The sequence below is a fragment of the Sitodiplosis mosellana genome, unplaced genomic scaffold, assembly GCF_009176505.1.
Source record: "Sitodiplosis mosellana isolate CC-2019 unplaced genomic scaffold, AAFC_SMos_1.0 Smas_scaffold_18, whole genome shotgun sequence".
In the NCBI taxonomy this organism is placed as follows: domain Eukaryota; kingdom Metazoa; phylum Arthropoda; class Insecta; order Diptera; family Cecidomyiidae; genus Sitodiplosis; species Sitodiplosis mosellana.
The window spans coordinates 1920029-1938977 of record NW_022595260.1 but is presented as its reverse complement, the minus strand read 5'-3'; the positions used below and the strand labels follow the sequence as shown (position 1 = coordinate 1938977).

At 37.2% G+C, this 18949-nt stretch overlaps 1 protein-coding gene across 3 annotated transcripts in view; it reads right to left on the bottom strand.

Annotated features, from left to right (window-relative positions):
- Positions 1–12195: 12195 nt before the first annotated feature.
- The window catches only part of LOC129568281 (B-cell lymphoma/leukemia 11B), a 65299-nt gene continuing 58545 nt past the window's right edge, over positions 12196–18949 (bottom strand). For all 3 annotated transcript variants that reach the window (XM_055445955.1, XM_055445956.1, XM_055445954.1), the window contains exon 5: positions 12196–16035. In XM_055445955.1, the coding sequence (XP_055301930.1) occupies positions 13751–16035 (2285 nt within the window). In that variant the 3' untranslated portion in view covers positions 12196–13750. The remainder of the gene's footprint in view (positions 16036–18949) is intronic.

The following is an 18949-nucleotide window of genomic DNA, read 5'->3' as shown; positions in this document are numbered from 1 at the left end:
ATCATCGCCAGCGGCCACTTTCCAAAGAAAGACCTTTGTTATGCTGGCAAATAAATATTTCTTTTAGCGTTGGCTTCGCAATTCATTCAATGCAAAAGAATTCATATCCAATGCAAATTCACTGTTTACTTTTCGGTTTCGTTCGTTGAAATTTGCCTTTCAGCGAATCAATTTAATTTCGATACAAAATGCTAATGGAAAACCGCAAATTCTGACCTAAATGAAATTCATTTGGACGTAAACTTGGAGAATTGAGATGCATTGTCAGCAAATTGTAATTGAATGCCGAAATTTTCGAGCACAAATGAAAATTTCAATTCAATTTTCAATTGGACGATTATCTTGGAATTTCATCCCAACACATTTTATGTGTTGGATTGAAAGAGTTGTGTGAGTGTGGCGAATGTGAGCTCATGGTTGGTTTGGACTATTTGGATTCGTCCGTTGTCGCGAGCGAGCGAGATAGCGAGTAAGAGAGTATAAGAGAGAAAGTGAGACAAAAACAGCATAGGGCACATAATAAAAAGGTCCCGTAATATGAGTTTTATTTCCGTTTTCTGTCATGCGTGCCGCATTATGGTCGTAACTTTGAAAAGTATTTTAAACTCATGCTCTAGGTATAAATTTCGGTTGGATTTTGAATGCGAATGGTTGGTTGTCTAGCACAGGACAAAACATCGCCCCGTCGAATGAAAGATATCTTTTGTTTGGGAAAACAATTTTGTGAAATTGTTATTATTCAAATATTCACGTAGATGGTCGGTCGGATAGGAAAATGTGTTGCGAAATACATAATGTCGGGCAAAAACATACAGATTCAATGGGAAAACATGGTAAATTCCGAAATTTTATTTAATGCGTGTGCTGTGTGTGTGTGTGTGTCTGTGGTGGTATCTCGATGCTTGGTCCGTTGGCCTTTCAAAACCGACGTGGAGAGTGAGAGAGCGCATAACAATGACAACGACATGCATGTGTTATGGATGTTAAAATAGGAATGGTCGTCACTGACTGAAAACGACGGTAACCATTATGTAAAATTAATATGTAGAAGGAATGCATGTTGGATATTAAAATCCAGTGTACATTTGTGCGCCTACCCAGCGGTGCTGGCTGAGGAAAGACAAAAAAGGACGAAAAAAACATTTTATTTGATATTCACCAGGCTCTCGTCGACAGTCTTTCCATTAGTCCGAGTCGAGCTGTGCTATTATACATGGTCTCAGCGGCCACGGAACGCGTACGCTCAATATTTTATTCGGTGATTTGTTTTTTTTCCTTTTCTTTTCGTTTCACTATTACACATTCGCACATCTACATCCACATCCACATCCCAAATTCCCAATCCAAAAGGGTCGATACACAAAATAGCTGACACATTGTGCAAAGCGAGCACATTCAAACCGTAGCTTTCTACCTTCTTTTCGGTTGGGTAAAGTTTTCCAAAATCCAACCGTGGATGTGGCTTGTTTATTCAACTATCAAAATTAATATGAAACAAACTACGAAGACGCTCGAGATGATTACTTGAGCGAATAAACTGTTTTATCACTAAAAGTCAGTCATTCGAGTCAATTTGTCCAGTCGATAATGGTGATGACGATGATGATGATGTGATGATGTGAGAGAGATACATACATTGTGACATCATGTAAGTAAATATGCAAATCGGTCATTGAAATTTGTTCCATTCTGCATATTTAATTACGTCTGTCTAGCACGAACAACGAGAACTAGTGGATTTGTTAATATATAGCAAAATGATTCCTTTTATACACATCACGTCACAAAAATGCGTACCTCCGGGGCAAATGGCTATCGTTTGAAGATTTTGCATATGTGCGATGAATGTGTGAATGTTTAACGAGCATCGCTGACGCACCGAAAAATGAAAATTACTTGTTGTATCTCAATGCTCAACGAATATTTAATTCATTTAACTGGCACTCGTCGCACATTTGCCAGCGTCCATAGCATGTAATTCGGCTCTTTCAATGCCCATTACATAATGTAATCACGGTTTATGTTTGATTTCTACTGCCAAACCTCCGGCGATGCGTTCATCCATTTTAATGCTGCTATTTACTTGATTCGTGTGTGCAGCAACCGACCGACCGACCGACCTACCGTTATGTGTAAATGTATCGAAAACATTTGACCGAACCCTTTCATTTCACATCTCTTACTTATTTGGCATAGCTGACATTTTTAACCATTCTGCAATTATTTACTTTTGTCACTTGTCGACTGACGCGCTTAAGCGCCTCCACACGACATTCGTTCCCTCATTTTCGATGCGATGTGTATTGTTGTGCGGGAGAACACATGAAAATGGTCTTCTTCCATATTTGTTGAAAGCCAACACCACAGTCTCATTCATGGCCGACGAGCGTTTCTCTCGTGCTACTGACTTTGGTTCGGCACAGGCAATTTATAACTGATAAAATATTGTTATTACAGCAAATGTTAAGTGCGAACTTCAGATGAGTGTTTAGATTATAATGCCTGAATTCAAGCCGTATCGTACTGGGATGAGTGTATCGGCTTCAAAATAGCATCATGTTTGGTCAAATTTAACTTGAATGTTCGGTACAAAACATTAGTTGTCCAATGCTATACGATCTTACTCTGTTGTCTACTTTTTCTCCCTGTTAAATATATCAGAAAAGCATACTATAATTCGAAGAATTCTGGACGAATTTGTTTAAATAAAGAATGTCTAGTCTATCGAATGCATGAAATTTAGTTAAAATTTCATTTTTTCCATGTTTCCGTTGCCAACCAATTTTATTGCAGGAACAATATTGCCGCTTAAAGAAAGAAAAACCAATGAATCGATTATTCACGCACAAAATGGATCGAAACGCGTGCTTCTTTCGCGTTCAATGGTAAATTAACCACGAAAACAACCGCCGAATTGACATTAAACAGTAGTAGTAGTAGCAGATGATAATTTATAATCGTTGTTTTACATACAAAAGTGTTAACCCTTTTGCCATTGAACGTCCGCTAAGCGCGTCACAATAAATACATGGAACATTGGATTCTTTTGGCAATAAAGTGTTTCGGAGTGAGTACGAAGTCGTAACCGAAATAAATGACGACATCACAACGCAATGAAGAACAACTGATGCAAAGAAGCGCCACACACGATGACACCAACAGCAGCAGCAGCAACATTAAAAACAACACTACGAAAAGTTTTCATCATTTTCACTTTTATGACATATTTCTGTCAACTCGGCATGAAATCATAGAAAAATGGCATAAAACAGCCAATAAACCATCGTTACGAATGTATGTAGGCTTATCAAATGACAAAAGTTCATTTATGATTTTGTTTCGCCGACGACAACATAAAATTACTGTGAATGTTTTGCATGAGTTGTTGTGGCTAAAGTTAGTTTAAACAAAGTGAGGACAAAAATGAAACAGCGTTCGGCGACATCACCAATTTGTATGCTATAAACGTTAAATCAATAAACTGACAAAAAAATGAAAAAAACAACTTCCCAGCGACTTTTCTTTTTCGTGCACACACTCACACACGTACACTGCCACACACGCACACGTGTATACTGTAGATAATATGAAATAACAATTTCAGAATAATGGATTTACATAATTGGTCATACCGCACTAATTCCAAGAAAAGGTTATGTTGAATAACCTCAAACACGGACACACCGAACTCACAACAAAACTGGAAATAAAGTTTTTCACAGCATGACGAACGCACAGGGATCAACGTGAACACATTTGTTTTGCACCGTATCGACAAAAAGTACACGACTTTGAATGGCGTGATGACAAACTAGTTTCACTCGCTGTCCGCAAAGTTTTGAGTCGAGTCGCCAGTTTCCAACCGGATTTCAACAAATGTTATTCAATCACGAATATTATTTATAGACTCTCCAAATGAAATGTGCAGCATAAATTATTAAAAACTAGTAAATCATATATATATGAAAGGTGCTGAAAAACCCAGAGTTCATCGGAAAATGCTTAAATCTCGAGCGTAATAAATGGCTTGTGCTACGCATATTCGAATCGCGAACGCAAAAGAAAGTCTTCTGCTGGAGAATTGCGTCGAGGGAACGGGTTTGTTCTTGTTTGTATATCGTATAACTCAGTTGGATAAATATTGGGTGTGAACTTGTGAGCGTCTCTGCAACTTTTCGACAAACAATAAGTAGTTTTCAGAAAAAAAAATCTCTGCCAACAGACTTGTTTTCAAGTATTGCTCTCAAAGTCATTTCAAAACGGTTTTCTTGGCCTTTTGACTGGCTCACGCACATAGGCGAAATTGTGATTAATTGTCAATTTGCGGGTAAATTTCCATAAAATATTTAGAAATAACAAGACACATGTGCTTTAACCTTGTGTAAAACTATTAAAAATTAATTATCCTCGCAAGAAAGTCTAAGTTACTGTTAAAATTGAATTTGGATTCGATTTGGTGGTTTCAATCGCGGTTATTGATTGGGAGAAAAAAAACTTGAAAGCAACTTTTCTAACATTGACTTTTTGGTCAAGTTGAAATTGACGAAGTTCGTGTTCTTCGAATATGCAATAGCATTTCAAAATTGCCCGCCCTAAATAAGATCTTTCTCAAGATATGAACAGATGTTGTCAGCATACTGCCATAAATCACGATATTTTGCCATCAACTAATTACTATTTGTGGGATGATTTTCGCTTTTATTCGCATTAAAATTCACGCTGGTTTCGTCATTAGTGGAAGCGACACCCGAATTCACCTCATTGGTGTTATAAAAAAACGTACGACGATATGTTGGATGTTCAGACCAATCACACCGTTAACTGCTGTGGCTTTCCGATTGATATTCAGAAGAAAACGTGAAATTAGTTTTAAGACTTCAGCACCATCGAACCAAAGAAAAAGATGTGAGGCAAATGGTTATGCCCAAATCGAACTGGCTTCTTGTTTCGAATCACAGAAGCGAAATAAATCTGTAGGAAGCTATGAAAAGGGTGCCGTCTTGTATGCCTTTCCATTTACTAACGGCTAAGAAATAGTTAAAATAGCATTTTATAAGAGATTTGTCATTTACTCACGCGCGTACACACAGTTTAGTTAGATTCGAAAGCCAATACATTACCAGGCAGTATGTTGGGCACCCAAACTACCGTGCTAATGATTGGCAAGAGCACCATCGTTGCCACGAAGCATATGTTTGATGAAATTATAGTCGTTTGCTCGAATCAGATTCGAGCATAAACAAACGCCATGTATCGCCACATCATCAGCAATGGAAATACCCGGTGCGAGTAACATGCTTGCTAAAGTCCAACCGATTTCGATCGTAATTATTGTCTCGACACTTCTTGAAAAGTGTGAGACGAGCGGAAGAGGGTGTAGACAACAGCGGCCAAATCTTTCTATCGTTTAGACATAAAATCACCACGAATGTCGTTGGCTGAGCAAGTGCGAAAGAGAGGGAGAGTGCGCGCGTTGGCAGGCGAAAAACATGTGGAACATATGAATGCTCGTGTGTGTTGTGAATGTGCGATCAAGCAAACTGGTGGGTATTAACAGGCGACAAAGTTTCATTCAAAAAAACTTTCCATCACACAAAAACGAGGTAGCCAACCACTTTGGCGCGTGTAAAACTTGCTGCTAATTTATCCGAATAAATGACGATAACAAATAGAATGTGCGCGTGTGTATCCGCGCCAAAAGATAAATTCATTGTCAGCGCTTCGGATGCGAGACAAGCAGTAATCATATAATCAGATTGTTTTGAAGCATTATCTTATGTAAAATATTAATGTCATTAAGCAAATTTGTTATTATGTTATGTCACTATCCAGCGATTTTAGGCTCGCCCATCCTCTTCTTAATGACGCACTCACACTAGCACACATGAATGTGGATTATAATTGGCAACTCATCGTCGTGTCAAGTTTACGAAGACTGAAAAAATGGCATGGAAAATCAACAAAAGCCAGAAATTGACATAATTCTTTTCGTTCGTTCAACGCTTGGCAGAAACGATCATTTCATTTATACAGCGTAACCTTTCATCCTTTTGCATCAACGTTGAAGTGTTGTGGCATAAACAAATTAATAACATGTGTAACTTGAGCAAACTTCGGCCATTCTTCATTTTTAAATTTGGATCGGCTTCCTTTACCATCGCCATACTGGAAATTAGACGACGATCTTTGCGAAAAATAATTAATTACGGCGACACACATTAGCAAATGTTAGTTACGTACGAAACATACGTTTCATATCAAAGCTTAATTACTTTTTCAAACAATACCGTGATTTTCTAAGCGGTTTCGTCTGAAAGGTCACCCAAAACTTCGATTTTCCCATTAACAAAATCCGCCGCTGATTCAGCTTCAACAAATATATAAACTTTTCCCTGGTTAAAGGACACATTCAACACACAAAACCAATCGAAATTAAATTGCTGCACCAAGTTCATTTCAAAACAATATGTTGCCGTAACCAGTTTACAAGTTGAGCGAATACAATTTTGCTTGCACAAACACTCCAAAGTGGTGCACATGCACTTTGATTGAAAGAATTTGACGAAGTGCAATTGTCTCAAAACTGCTAGAATTAATGCACCAATTGTAAGCTGTTTCGATTCAACTCACTCGCTCGACAAGATAACTTGAAATAGTTGCTTTTAGCCTCTGGTGGTTGTGGCTGAATAGTTTTGGAGAGTAACTTTAATCGCAACAATATCTTGAGGAGAAAAAAAAATGGCAAAAATTGTGCCGAAAATCGTCAACGCACGGATTGAGCAAAAATGTTTAGAGAGCAAGAGATCCGTTTTAATTTTCCGTTTTCCATGAAATTAAAAAAATCGGTCAACGAATAAAATCCTCCAAATACAATTTCGACAAAATTGAATCAGATCCAAGGAAAATGTTCTGCGGCGTCCAACAGAATTATTGCTTTTCGCATATTCGATGTATTTTTATTCGAACAAAAATTTTGATTTGTAAAATATTCCTGCCAAATTCTTTATGCTCGATGGAAATGTATGGATTTGAACGGTGAATGGTTTGAAAGGCGCAAGGCAGCCAATTTATCTGTTGCCAGGACAGAGTGGCCATTGTTTCAACAAATCCTATTCATTTGAGCGCGGTGCAATAAAGGGTCGAACACATTTATTTTTCCCATACATTCATCGGTGGAGCGTCGACGTAACGAGAGACCATTATTAATATCTTTGGATCGTGTATGCTTGTGCTGTCATTTTGGTGCGCTATTTGCTTCAAGTTTTTGTTGATTCGCTATTGTTTTAGCAAATTTAAAGGCGCCCATTGTTTATTTGTATTGACTGCGATGTATGTACGATTAATTGTCAGCATGAATACGCAAAATGTTCGGGGCACCGACACTCGATGAAATGCCACGTCCATTGGTGTGCATTGAATATCGTGTGTGTGTTTGTTTGTTGTGTGGATGGATGATGGAAGAGAAAAAAAAAGAAATTCTGTGAGCTAGACCACTTATCAAAAATGTCATCCGGATGTGACATACAGTACACTCAGTGAGTCAAACAAAAGCACCGTTATATGTCTGTTCATTGTGTATGCTCTCTTTCACTCGAACTCTCACACATGCGGATCAGATCGCGTGTGCAATTGTCGTTGGGCCGTTTTTCTAACACTTGGAACTCGCCGTAGACGTGTTCGTTCAATTAAAAATCGAGGCGGAAGGGTCCTAACAAAGACAAAACAGCATTACATACGCACAAATGATGGCAATACACAGGCGCATTCACATTGGAGATTTTCTAACCCTTTTAAATTTAATGATAAATGCTTTCCGTTTCGGTCGCTTCCGTAGTTGCTTACTTGCGCAATGTATGGATTTGATGGCGATGGTTCTATTTTGCATTTCTCGGCATCTCCTCTCTTTTTATTCATTCTCTCTCTCTCTTACTCTCTCGAGCTCTTTCATATAGTATATCATTGTGTGCTACGGCCTGCGAGTGTAATACGGATAATCACCAACGCCACTTTCATCCTATTCAATTCATATTTGCTCTTTGCTAATTTGCCCGAATAAATAATGTGCAAACGGAAACAACTATGGTGATCACATATCGCTCTAACTACAAATATCCCACCGAACTAAATGCATAAATCATATCAAGTCTGCGCCCGAACAAACATGGCCGAAACTTTACATTATTTATGAAAATGTAGAAATAGTCATAATTTCGGTTGAAAATTAAAGGAATTGCATAGTAAAAAATAAGAATAATTTCTGCGTCGACTGCACATTTTAATTGAGAGGTTTAAGTTTGATTGAGCTGAGTTCTATCGTTTGAGTATTCGAATCGTTTGCACAAATTTTCAAGTAAACACAGGTTGAAGTGCTTGGCTTCTGCCTTCATTATTTAATTACTTGAAAGCCATACATCAGAGTTTAATAACACGAAATGAAACAGTGTTCAGCAATTATTTCGTAATTTCAATACTGGAAACAAATTACTTTTGGCCAATTTGTATCTCAGTGTTTTGAAAAATTACAGAAACGTTCTTGGCAGCTGAATGAAGAGCGACCGTTGAAACTAGTTCCGCTACAACTATGTTGACTGCCTATAATTATGCAGAATGTTATTATGATATCGAGTTTAATATGAAGCAAAGAGTAATTTGAATAGAATCCCGAAAAAAAACTTTTACCTGACTTATATCTAACAGAAATTTGAATATGAAAAAGGTTCCAATATTCAGTGTAATTGTCTGTATGGAAAAAATTTACCTGAGATCAAAATAATGTTGTATAACTCGATACCTTGAAACCAATTTTCTTGTTAAGATATTTTAAGTCAAGTTTTAGTTTAAAATCATTGTTCAAAATCAAAACTTACTCTATCAATAAAATATTTGAAGAATCGAACGTCACACATATGCACGAAACCGCTTGAATGGTATTGACATCCCCACTCTTACCGAGTTGAGCCGGTAAACAACGATTACAAACGAACTGAGTCAATGTGAATGGTCAGTCGGTTTCTTTTTGTTTCGCTGTTCGTATCAATTGAAACTGCACGTTTGCCTGCGGCGTTGTATCAATAATAAATAGTTCGTACAGTAGGGGACAAACAATCGTTCTCATTGGTCAGCGGAATACACTGCTGATTGCTGTCGAACACAATAAAACGCACAACGATTCGGTATCGGATTTCAGTGCGTTGAATTATGTAAACGACAGGAAACGGCTTAGACACATACGTTTACCGCACATACATACATAAACGCACGCATTGCAAAGTAGAAGGGGAACGTGTCGACAGGCTTATTGTGAGATACACAGTAATCGTATAAGAATTAGTGTTGCCAAAAACTTATAACTTATTTGGTGGGACTTTGTTTAACTTTTGGAAGAATAACTTTTTTTGAATAAAAAACCAAAGAAAAAAAAATAATTTGAAGAAACAGGGTATTGAATCGACTAGTAGTCTGAATCGGACCAAAACATCGCAAAACTCACTGAAAACGCAGAAGATTCTCCAAAGTCATGGCTAAATTGCAATTTAAGATTGAAACTTACCACAGAATCAATATCGAATGGAAATTATGTGATGGCGTGCATTTTGCACATTTCGCTAGTTTTCTAAGCCGCTTTTATCGGAGCATTGTGTGCTATTTAATTATGAAACCATTGGGGCAGAAATGAAATTGAATTTCTTTTTCTGCGAATTTGGTATGCATTCATTTGGCGAGCGGGTGTGTTTGGATACCAAGTGCATTTGAAGCCGATGATTTTTGCAAGTGCAAAAACTCTCAAAATCTGCGTCTGTTTCAGTGAGCAATATTGTGCAAGTGTTGTCTGATAAAGTGCCGACTCAAAAACCAATATGCGTCGTTCGCCAGAAGAGCCACGACCGAAAAATAAACTCGAATGTGGCATCATAAAACGTCTCTAGCAGCAGTGGCGGCAGCATCGGCAGCAGCAGAACCCTTGTTCTCGCATTGGTTTGCATGCATCAATAACCGGAACACTACAGATGCGTTCGATGGTGCAATTTCGTTAAAATTCACCATTTCGGTGGTTACAAAATCCATTTTAGCGTAAAATAATGATAAGAAATTTATTTGTATGGCACGAAGGCAGTGAATTGCAAGCACTAGCACATACACTTGCACAAATAAGCGATGAACTCTTCTTGCCAGTGGTTATTCTCTGCGAATTGCCAAAACACAACAGCAACAACGGCAGCGAAAACAGTGACGGCCAATGCGAGACAGATGCGCTAAAAGTGCTCTTTATATGCGCTAATTTATTTCGATTTGGTTTAGACTTTTTCCGATTCTGTTGTGTAAAAGGAAAACAATTGAATTGCTTTTCATGACTTCACTCCAGCGTTTCATTAATCAGATTCATCTATTGATTCATGTTCAATGTGGTTATTCACTTGGCAAATATGTTCGAAAAGCTTCGTTCATTTCGAATTGTGGTATCAATTTTGAATTGGCTCAGTCGATTGGCTTTTTCGACAATATTGAATTGAAAATCCAATGAACCGATTGAACGCTGATAATATCGTTTAATTCATTATAAACATGAATAAACTAAGCATTCTAAAATGCGCCCGAATTTATGCTACAACAGATATAGTCATTTACCTTTCTTACCTGGAAATCTAATTGGAAAAATTCCATCACATACCTGGAAATAGACTGCATTTAACATAACACGAAGCCCCTGAAATTATGCAATGTGATACACAATGAAATTTCCAGCCGGATGATTCTAATATGATAGAATTGCAGAATGTTCAATGAAGTGGAAATCAGTGTGATTACATTATGATCAGTAAAATGTTTATTTTGTTTTTATACCATGTTTTGTGAGTAACAATCAAAATTGCAATGAAAATTAAGTAAATATGATTTGGTCACTTAAAACTTGTTTTCCTATTAGTTTTCTCGTTGTTGCAATAGCCAGTTTTGTTCCAGTGTTTTTCTTTAACGAAACATGTTCGTAATCCTCAATTAAAGAGTGGAGAAATTATAGGTAGAAGTTTTCGGCAAATCCAAGAAATGATCGTTTTCGTTATAGAGAATATTCGGCATTTTAGTTAGTTTATTTGGAATGTGATATTCTATTAGATTGGTATATTTTCTTCCTAGAGATTAGATAAACAATATCTTCACGTATATATGTATTTGATTTCGTTTTTATTAATGTCAAAAGTACCCTGTCTTATTTTGTAGTTTGTCATTTAATGGCTATGACTATTACCTTTTCCTCTTAAAATTTTTGCATAATATAGATTTGCCTCGTTTTGTTTGTTCGGAACAATGTGTTCAGCGGTAGCGTTCCCGAATGAGTGTTCAAACACCCCTAATTCATGTCAATTTGTTCTTTTACCTGAAATGTAATATCAAATTCAGCCAATGTGATCAAATGGAAATGAACCAAAACCAAAAGGTGTTTAAATTTTTCCGAAAATTTATTTAAATGATCTGTTTTGCATATTTTTTTTCACATTTTTTTTGTCTCTCTCTCATTAATACGTCTAATTGTTATTGAATCTACGTTTATCATGTAGTATTCAATGGGATTATCTTGTTGTTTGAATTGATTACTGCATTTTATGTCTAACAAAATTGTACACAGATTCAAATACACTATAGGTGTCGGTGTCTACATCATTCATTGTTACTTATCAATTAGTGATATATAATTTCATTTGTCGATAATCTTAATTCCATTTGTTTTTTTAAGAAGAACGTCTATTTATTGTTTGTTTTCTTGCCTTTTCTTTTCTTTTAAACTTCTATTGGGACTGTTTGTGGTGAATTGAATACCACAACATGAAGTCATCTTATCGATTTTCCTCGTCAAAATTGATCCGTTTCAAAACTGCAATCTATCGAATCGCATAGTTTTGTAATCAATGCGTATAAACTGCAGGCTCAAAAGTGATCGAATATCATTAAGTGAATAACAGGAATAAAAATAAGTAAATAAAGAGATTTTTGGTAAAAACTATTTTAAGAAATCAAACAATTAAGATTTATCTTGCGTGCAGTTGCTTACTGTATCAACGAAATAACTTTGAATAGCGAATGAAATCATAAAACAAGTTAATTTGTTGTTGTTCAAAGTTGTATCAGTCTTAAAAAAATACAATGAAACGAACAAAATCAAAAAGTCACACGCAAGTGAAATACCATTCTTTGTTTCAATTTTTAAATACCTTTAACTTTTCTATCCAAGTATTCCTTTCACCATTTCTTTCTATCAAATAGACAACGATACATTCGCATTCTTAATTTTCCAGGTTGCTTAATTGTTGTGAACGTAAAAACAACATCATTTGCTCCTTATTTCTTACTTAACTGTATGCGTTTACCTTTCGTTCAAGTGTACGGTTTAACTAAAACACGAATAAATAAAACTTGCAACATTAAAACTAATCAAAAAGAAACTATGAGGTGTCGCAAAGGCAAAGTGAAAACAATATTCGATGGGGAAAATCGAGGAAAGGACTTCATAGTAAGTAAGTGCATTCTTGGAATCGCATTTTTTTCTGCGTGTGTGTCTATTAATATGCCAAGCAAATCTCGTGCATTTGGATTCCGAAAACGTTATCATCAAAAAATAAAAAAATAAAAAGAAATTAAGCCAACCGAATGGAGGAGGAGAAAAATGAAACGAAAGCAAACAAATAAATTGAATGGGAAAACGGTGATTTTCAATGATTCAAATACTTTATGTGTGATTTTTATTAAAAATCCATCTTTTTTTTTATACAGAATACACTACGATTAAGAATACGATCTAAATTAGATTTAAAATTGCTAGTAGAATAGATACGAACAAGTGGTTTTGAAACTGCTTTCTTTTTGTATAGGGTGAAAAGGAGTGAAAAGGGCAAAGTGAAACGTTTTCTCTCGCAAAATGAACTAATTGTTTTCTCCAGTGGATGTGTATGTGTGGTTTTCATACAATTGACACTACGTTTAATATTGAATTCGTCTTACGTTCAAGTTTTTCTTTACATATACAGACATGAGAATGTTGATTTTCTTTTTTCTTCTTTTTTTTTCATTAAATTGGATTCATTAATTTAAAAAGTTGTCTTGAACTTTCATTTGTTTAAAATGTTGTTTGTGTGTGTGTGTGTGTTGATCTGCAAATGCAGAATGCATTGAAATCATATCAATGTATCGAATTATAATCAAATGCCTTATCTAGATTATATTGGATTTAATATTTACAGTACGTACCTAGTGATGCTTAATTTCTGCCCGCTAAATGTTTTATCATTTCAATTAACTATGTATTTAATATGTCTTTTTAAAATTACGTTTCTTTTGCATGATTCCTCTCGATTTACTGTCGTAATCATCATTAAATTATTAAAATGGAGATGTGCCTCATTTCTTTGACTTTGGTATTAATGCCTCTGTATTTCATTTCTTTTTTTCTCTTCAATTCAGCTGGTGATTTTTGCTTTTTCTTAAAACGAATTCAACTAAAAAAATACTTGATTACTGAAAATAATAATGATAATAATAATTATAATGATAAAAATGATTCATTTTGTTTTTCTCAAAGTGCACACGAATTATAAATATCTAATAACCGATGTGTATTGCCGCATTTGCAAGGGATTGATTGTGTTTTTTTTTCCTTTCAAAATAAATAACGTTTATGTTCAGTTTTCGATCGTTAGAAGATGCTTGACATCATTCGATTTGGAGGCAAACGATAAGCAGCTGCCCAATTGGAATAAAGTCAAGCTTCCTCTTTGATAGACATCGGTTGCTGTTGATGGTGCTGAGGTAATAGTGATGACAATGACGGCGATGAAAGTGCTGACGTCGGCAGCGATACTGGCGTCGATAGACTGGATGAGGCATGGGCCGATAAATTCGTTACACCGTCGTCATCGTTGATGCTTGGAACGCTGTTGCATAGGCTGGCATTCATTGCGGCCAGCGTTGGAAGTGGAGGCATTGGGAAGTGTGGATTCAATCCACTGGCCGCTGACATATTTTTCAAATGCTTGTTCTGATTCACAACACATTTGCGCATATGTTTCTCTAGCGTTGATGGAACACTGAATGGCATATCACAGAATCGGCAGCGATAAACGTCCTTACCCGAACGACCATGTGTCTTCATGTGACGCGTTAGTTTGCTGCTCTGAGCACATGCATACGAGCATAATTCACATTTGTACGGCTTTTCGCCGGTGTGACTACGACGATGTACTGTCAAGTTTGAGCAATTTTTGAACACTTTGCCACAGTATTCGCACGTATCATTTCGTTTGTGTTCTTTTTTCATCAACGGATTGTGCATGAGATTGGCCGTCGACGTTGGGATGATGTTGTGCGTTTTTGCCTTGAGATTTTCGAAGAACGGATCGTTGCGGTGCAATCCGGGCAATGACCACCATTCGTTGTTGTCGAGTTTCATTCGTTTGGCCGAATCGAACGGGCTTTCAAATGGATTCGGATTGTACATTGGTACTTGGTTTGGTGTTTGTGCTTGTTGCGATTGTAGCATATTCTTTGCGAATTCTTCGCGTAAGCGCAATGCGGCCGGCAAACCGTTAAGTTTGTCGGAAAGTGGAGCCATTGCACTGCTATTGTTATTGTCACGATCTTTAATTGATAATTGCATTTGAAGTGCTTTGTTGGATTCTTGCCATGCCTGTTTCAATGCTTCCGAATACTGTGGAATGTTCGACAAACCGAACTTATCCATGAGCTCACCAACCAACGATGATGGTGGATGTCCCATGAGCAAATCACGTTTCATATCGAATTGCTTCTCGCTCTTGCTGCCAACGCTCAAGTCCTCAGCCTCATATTCCATTTCTTCATTTTCATCTTCTTCGTCGTCGATCTCTTCGACATCTTCTTCATCTTCGGGATTCGATTCGTCTCCGTCAAATGTCTCAACTGAACCAGCGTTGCTGGTACGATCCTCTGGTGTTGCGTGCACTTTCAAGTGTTGCTTTAATTTCGATGCTTGGAAACAGGTAAAATCACAGCTGTTGCATTTGTACGATTTGTCGTCGCTGTGAGAGCGTCGATGTATCAATAAGTTGGCTTGGAATCGGAATTTCTTTCCGCAAAATTCGCAAGCGTGCACACCATCGTTCGATTGCGATTCCTTTGGTGGTGTGGATGCCGAACGTGGTGTTGTGATGATAGTACGAGCTTCATCGTTGTTTACATCAGTTGTGTGTTTTTCGGGTGGCGTCAAACTCTGCGGCCGTGAGTTATTTGTCAACGGAGTCGGTGGCAATTGCGATGGTGATGGGCTAGCAAACGTTGGTGATTGCTGTTTTTGTGGGCTTGGTGAGCTTGCGTTTGCTAAATTGTTTCCTGGACTCGTTGTGCCGGCCAATTGGCGCAATCGTTGTGAATAAAAATCGATTTGTGGTTCAATTGAGAGATTCGGATTTGAAGCTGATGCAGAGACTCGGCCGCCAGTCGATGCTGGTCGCTCACTTCCAGGCGATTGAAACCCCGCATTGTGTGGAGCAAGGGAATTGGCTGCAGCAACTGCGGCTGCTGCCAAATTGAGACCATGATGACGGAATTGTTCGCTGACGAGTTGTTCCATGCGGAAATCATGATGTGATCGTGACAAGAATGGACCAACTGGCGGTGGCGGCAATGGCATGCGCAGCAAACCGAATGGATTGCCGTGCATGTCTGGTGGCGGCAACAACGGGTGGTGTCTTAAAAGCGCTGCATTTTGTTGGTCGTTTGGTTTCTGATTCGATATCGAATTCGATTGATTGCTTGCATTGCTCAAATCGGACGATGAGCTGGAATTCTTTGAACATTTGTCTTTTTCTTTGTCTTGTAGTTGCTGCTGTTGCTGTTGTTGTTGTTGTTGTTGTTGTTGTTGTTGTTGTTGTTGCAATTGGGCTTCAATCAAATGCTTATTCGATGATTCTACGTAGATTTTAACGCCGTGCGCATGTTGAACATGTTGCACGAGACGCCATGCTGAACTCAATTTTGTTTTGCATGTCGAACAGACGTAGTTGATGGGTTCTGAAAAGAATAAAAGGATTAAAGTTTAAAATATTGATTCTAAATAGAATTTCGACGGAAGAAAAAATTTAGATGACCACAAAAAATATTCAAAAAAAGCGGGATTGAAACCATTCGATTAGAAACAGTTATTTAACCCTTTCGGCATACAGTTCAGTGCAAACGAGCGAGTAAAATAACGATTGGAAAATCGAACCATATGGAAAAGCTAGAGCGCAAGATGAACGCATCTAAACTTAATTATTATTCCGTGGACGTAATAAGGTTTGAGCGTTCGAGTGCAACTGCGACTTTCATTTCATTATCCACGCGCATCTAATTTGATATTCATTTCCACATTTCTTTTCACCTCATTCTATATAGACAGGGCGTCACTGGCGACTGTTTGTACAGTGGATAATAACTACATTTTCGAAATTATTATTTCGTGGATGTGTTTTTCTAGCTGCGCGAGCATGCATTTAGCGCGATAATATAGCGTTTTTTTTTCGATATGAAATGATGGTATTCAAAATAATAAAGAACCATTGTGCTTGAGTCCATATGATACGAAAGGATGCACAACAATACATTTCACTCTATCCTGGTGAGTTTTTTTCTATCTCTCTCTCTCCCTCTTTCACTGTATTGATGTGCACCAGCAGCCGGCAAACAGTTGATATATCACAACAGAGAAAAGGGTGTGCATCATAAAAATCGTAAAGTTTTTAAAATGAGCACGCGCGCGCGAGCGACTCGATAGATCCACAAACGCAGTTAAGCTGACGAAATGTGTTCTAAGAACGGTTTTCGTCTTTTTACCTCCACTCCGGAGAAAGGAGAGACAAACGAAATAAAAAAAGGGAAATAATAGATAACATTCAATAAATGCGTTGCCTACATCCGTCGACGATTGAAAGCTGATCAGCATCGTGTGCTCAAAAATTAAACAAAGACTGTAGAAAAAACAACGAACAAGAGACAAACAGTTTTTTCTTTGGTTTCTCTTAACAGATCGCCCATTTGGTGTAAACGACGTGTAGGTAACTATCAAAATTGTACACTCTTCAAGTCTGACGCATTTGACGAATTCGAACGAGAGAGAACGAGGGATATAGAGAAAAAAAAAGTCGTGAAAAAACGGAAGCACGATCGTCACGCGCATTTAGAATTATTAATTGAGGGTAATATTTATGTTGGGATCAACATTCGTGTGCACAGCAACAGGCCTCTCGATTACAAGTCATTACATAAAACAACGTCAGAAGGAAATAAGAAAAAAAGGTAGAAATCGAAGGAGCAAACAATAAAATGAAATCAAACTTTCGCCGCTCAACATATTTCCATTGGAAAAAGTGATGACATCCGAAAAGGATATTCAAAACTATTTTTTCTCGTTTCACTTTTGTTGAAAAGAACCCATAATTTCGAGCACACTTTTGCTTTTCGACTATGACAGTTGCTAACAATGAACATTTCTATAGGAGATTTTGAACAGGCAACAACAGAAAAAATTTATGGCATTAAACCGTCAATCGGGTCTATCGTTAATCAACTCGGATCGCAAATGCACGGAATAGCTTTTGAATTTATTTTTTGTTTTATTAAAATTGTTAAATTTAATAAAACGAAGCAAATGATGGTTTGTGTTTGGCTGTGGTCACAAAATGGCAACTATCAATGGATTATGTGGTGAACATGTTGCAAAGTCATTAACACCCTCGAGGAAAATGCGTTTCGCCAACAGCAAAACCGTGAAGAGTGCGAGGGTGATTCGATAGAGTAGCATGCATTTTTCACACGCTTTCACCAAACACACATACAACACTACACCAAATTTCGATTTTCCATTTTGAATTTAAAATATTTTTTGCCAATGGGTGTAACACATGCGAAGCTAAAACAATGTTGCAACGGGTGTTATTCTGGCCATTTTTATTGGTTTGCGCACATATATAGAACAACAGCATCCATATATTCACCATAATGATTTATCTTTTGCATCGAAAGGACATGGATATTTGATGTCAAACATGCACGAGATGACAAAAAAGAAACAAGATGTTATTGGCTTTACCATCGGTCGTATATTCGAAATGTTAGTTTTACTCTGGTATTATTGTCACAAATGTCCGATATTTTCAGATTTCTCATTTTGTCAATTTAAAAAAAGTGCTCTCATTTCGGTGATATTGCTTGTGCAAAGAAAAGAGAAATCGTAAAAATATGCTGTGTTAAACGACACCATCTGCTTGCAGCGGCCACATATTTGAATTTGAATTTGTAACGGAACCGAAATATTTTCTTGAAAAATTCATATCGCCACAAAGCAAAGCACACAATGCTCGGCAATGGCAACGTGGACGTGACTCAGATATGGAATCGATATTGTGATTTGGCTGGATGAAATCGAATATTGGACCGTTGTCCCTAGCAGTCAGTGTCTCTTCACAAAACTGAGATTAGATATCGCTTTTTTGGAGGGATGATTTCAAATATTAATGCCGTCAATATTTTATCGAAATTTTTTTAGCGTATCAAACGCGTATTCGCGATGTCCGATTCAAAACTGTACGAGCATTTGTTCAGCAAACGGTAAAACTTTCCATCTGTCAGTTACATTCGGATTTTTCAATCACTTTTTACAAAGTTTTTCGGTTCCGTTATGAATATTACCGTCGGAACTAGGTTAACTGGTACTCTGTAATTTTCCGACCCACACGCGTTTCAATGCACATTTGAACGTGCGGACCAATTTCTTTTGTTGAACGCATTATTAGTGCTCATCGAAGCGATTTACCATTTCAATCAATTGCTCTGATATCCTCCAACTCTCAATCCAATTCAAACGATATGTACGCTTTGCTTACGTTTCATTTAACATATTTACGGTAATAAATACATTTCACAGCTTTTGCTTTACATAAACAAACCA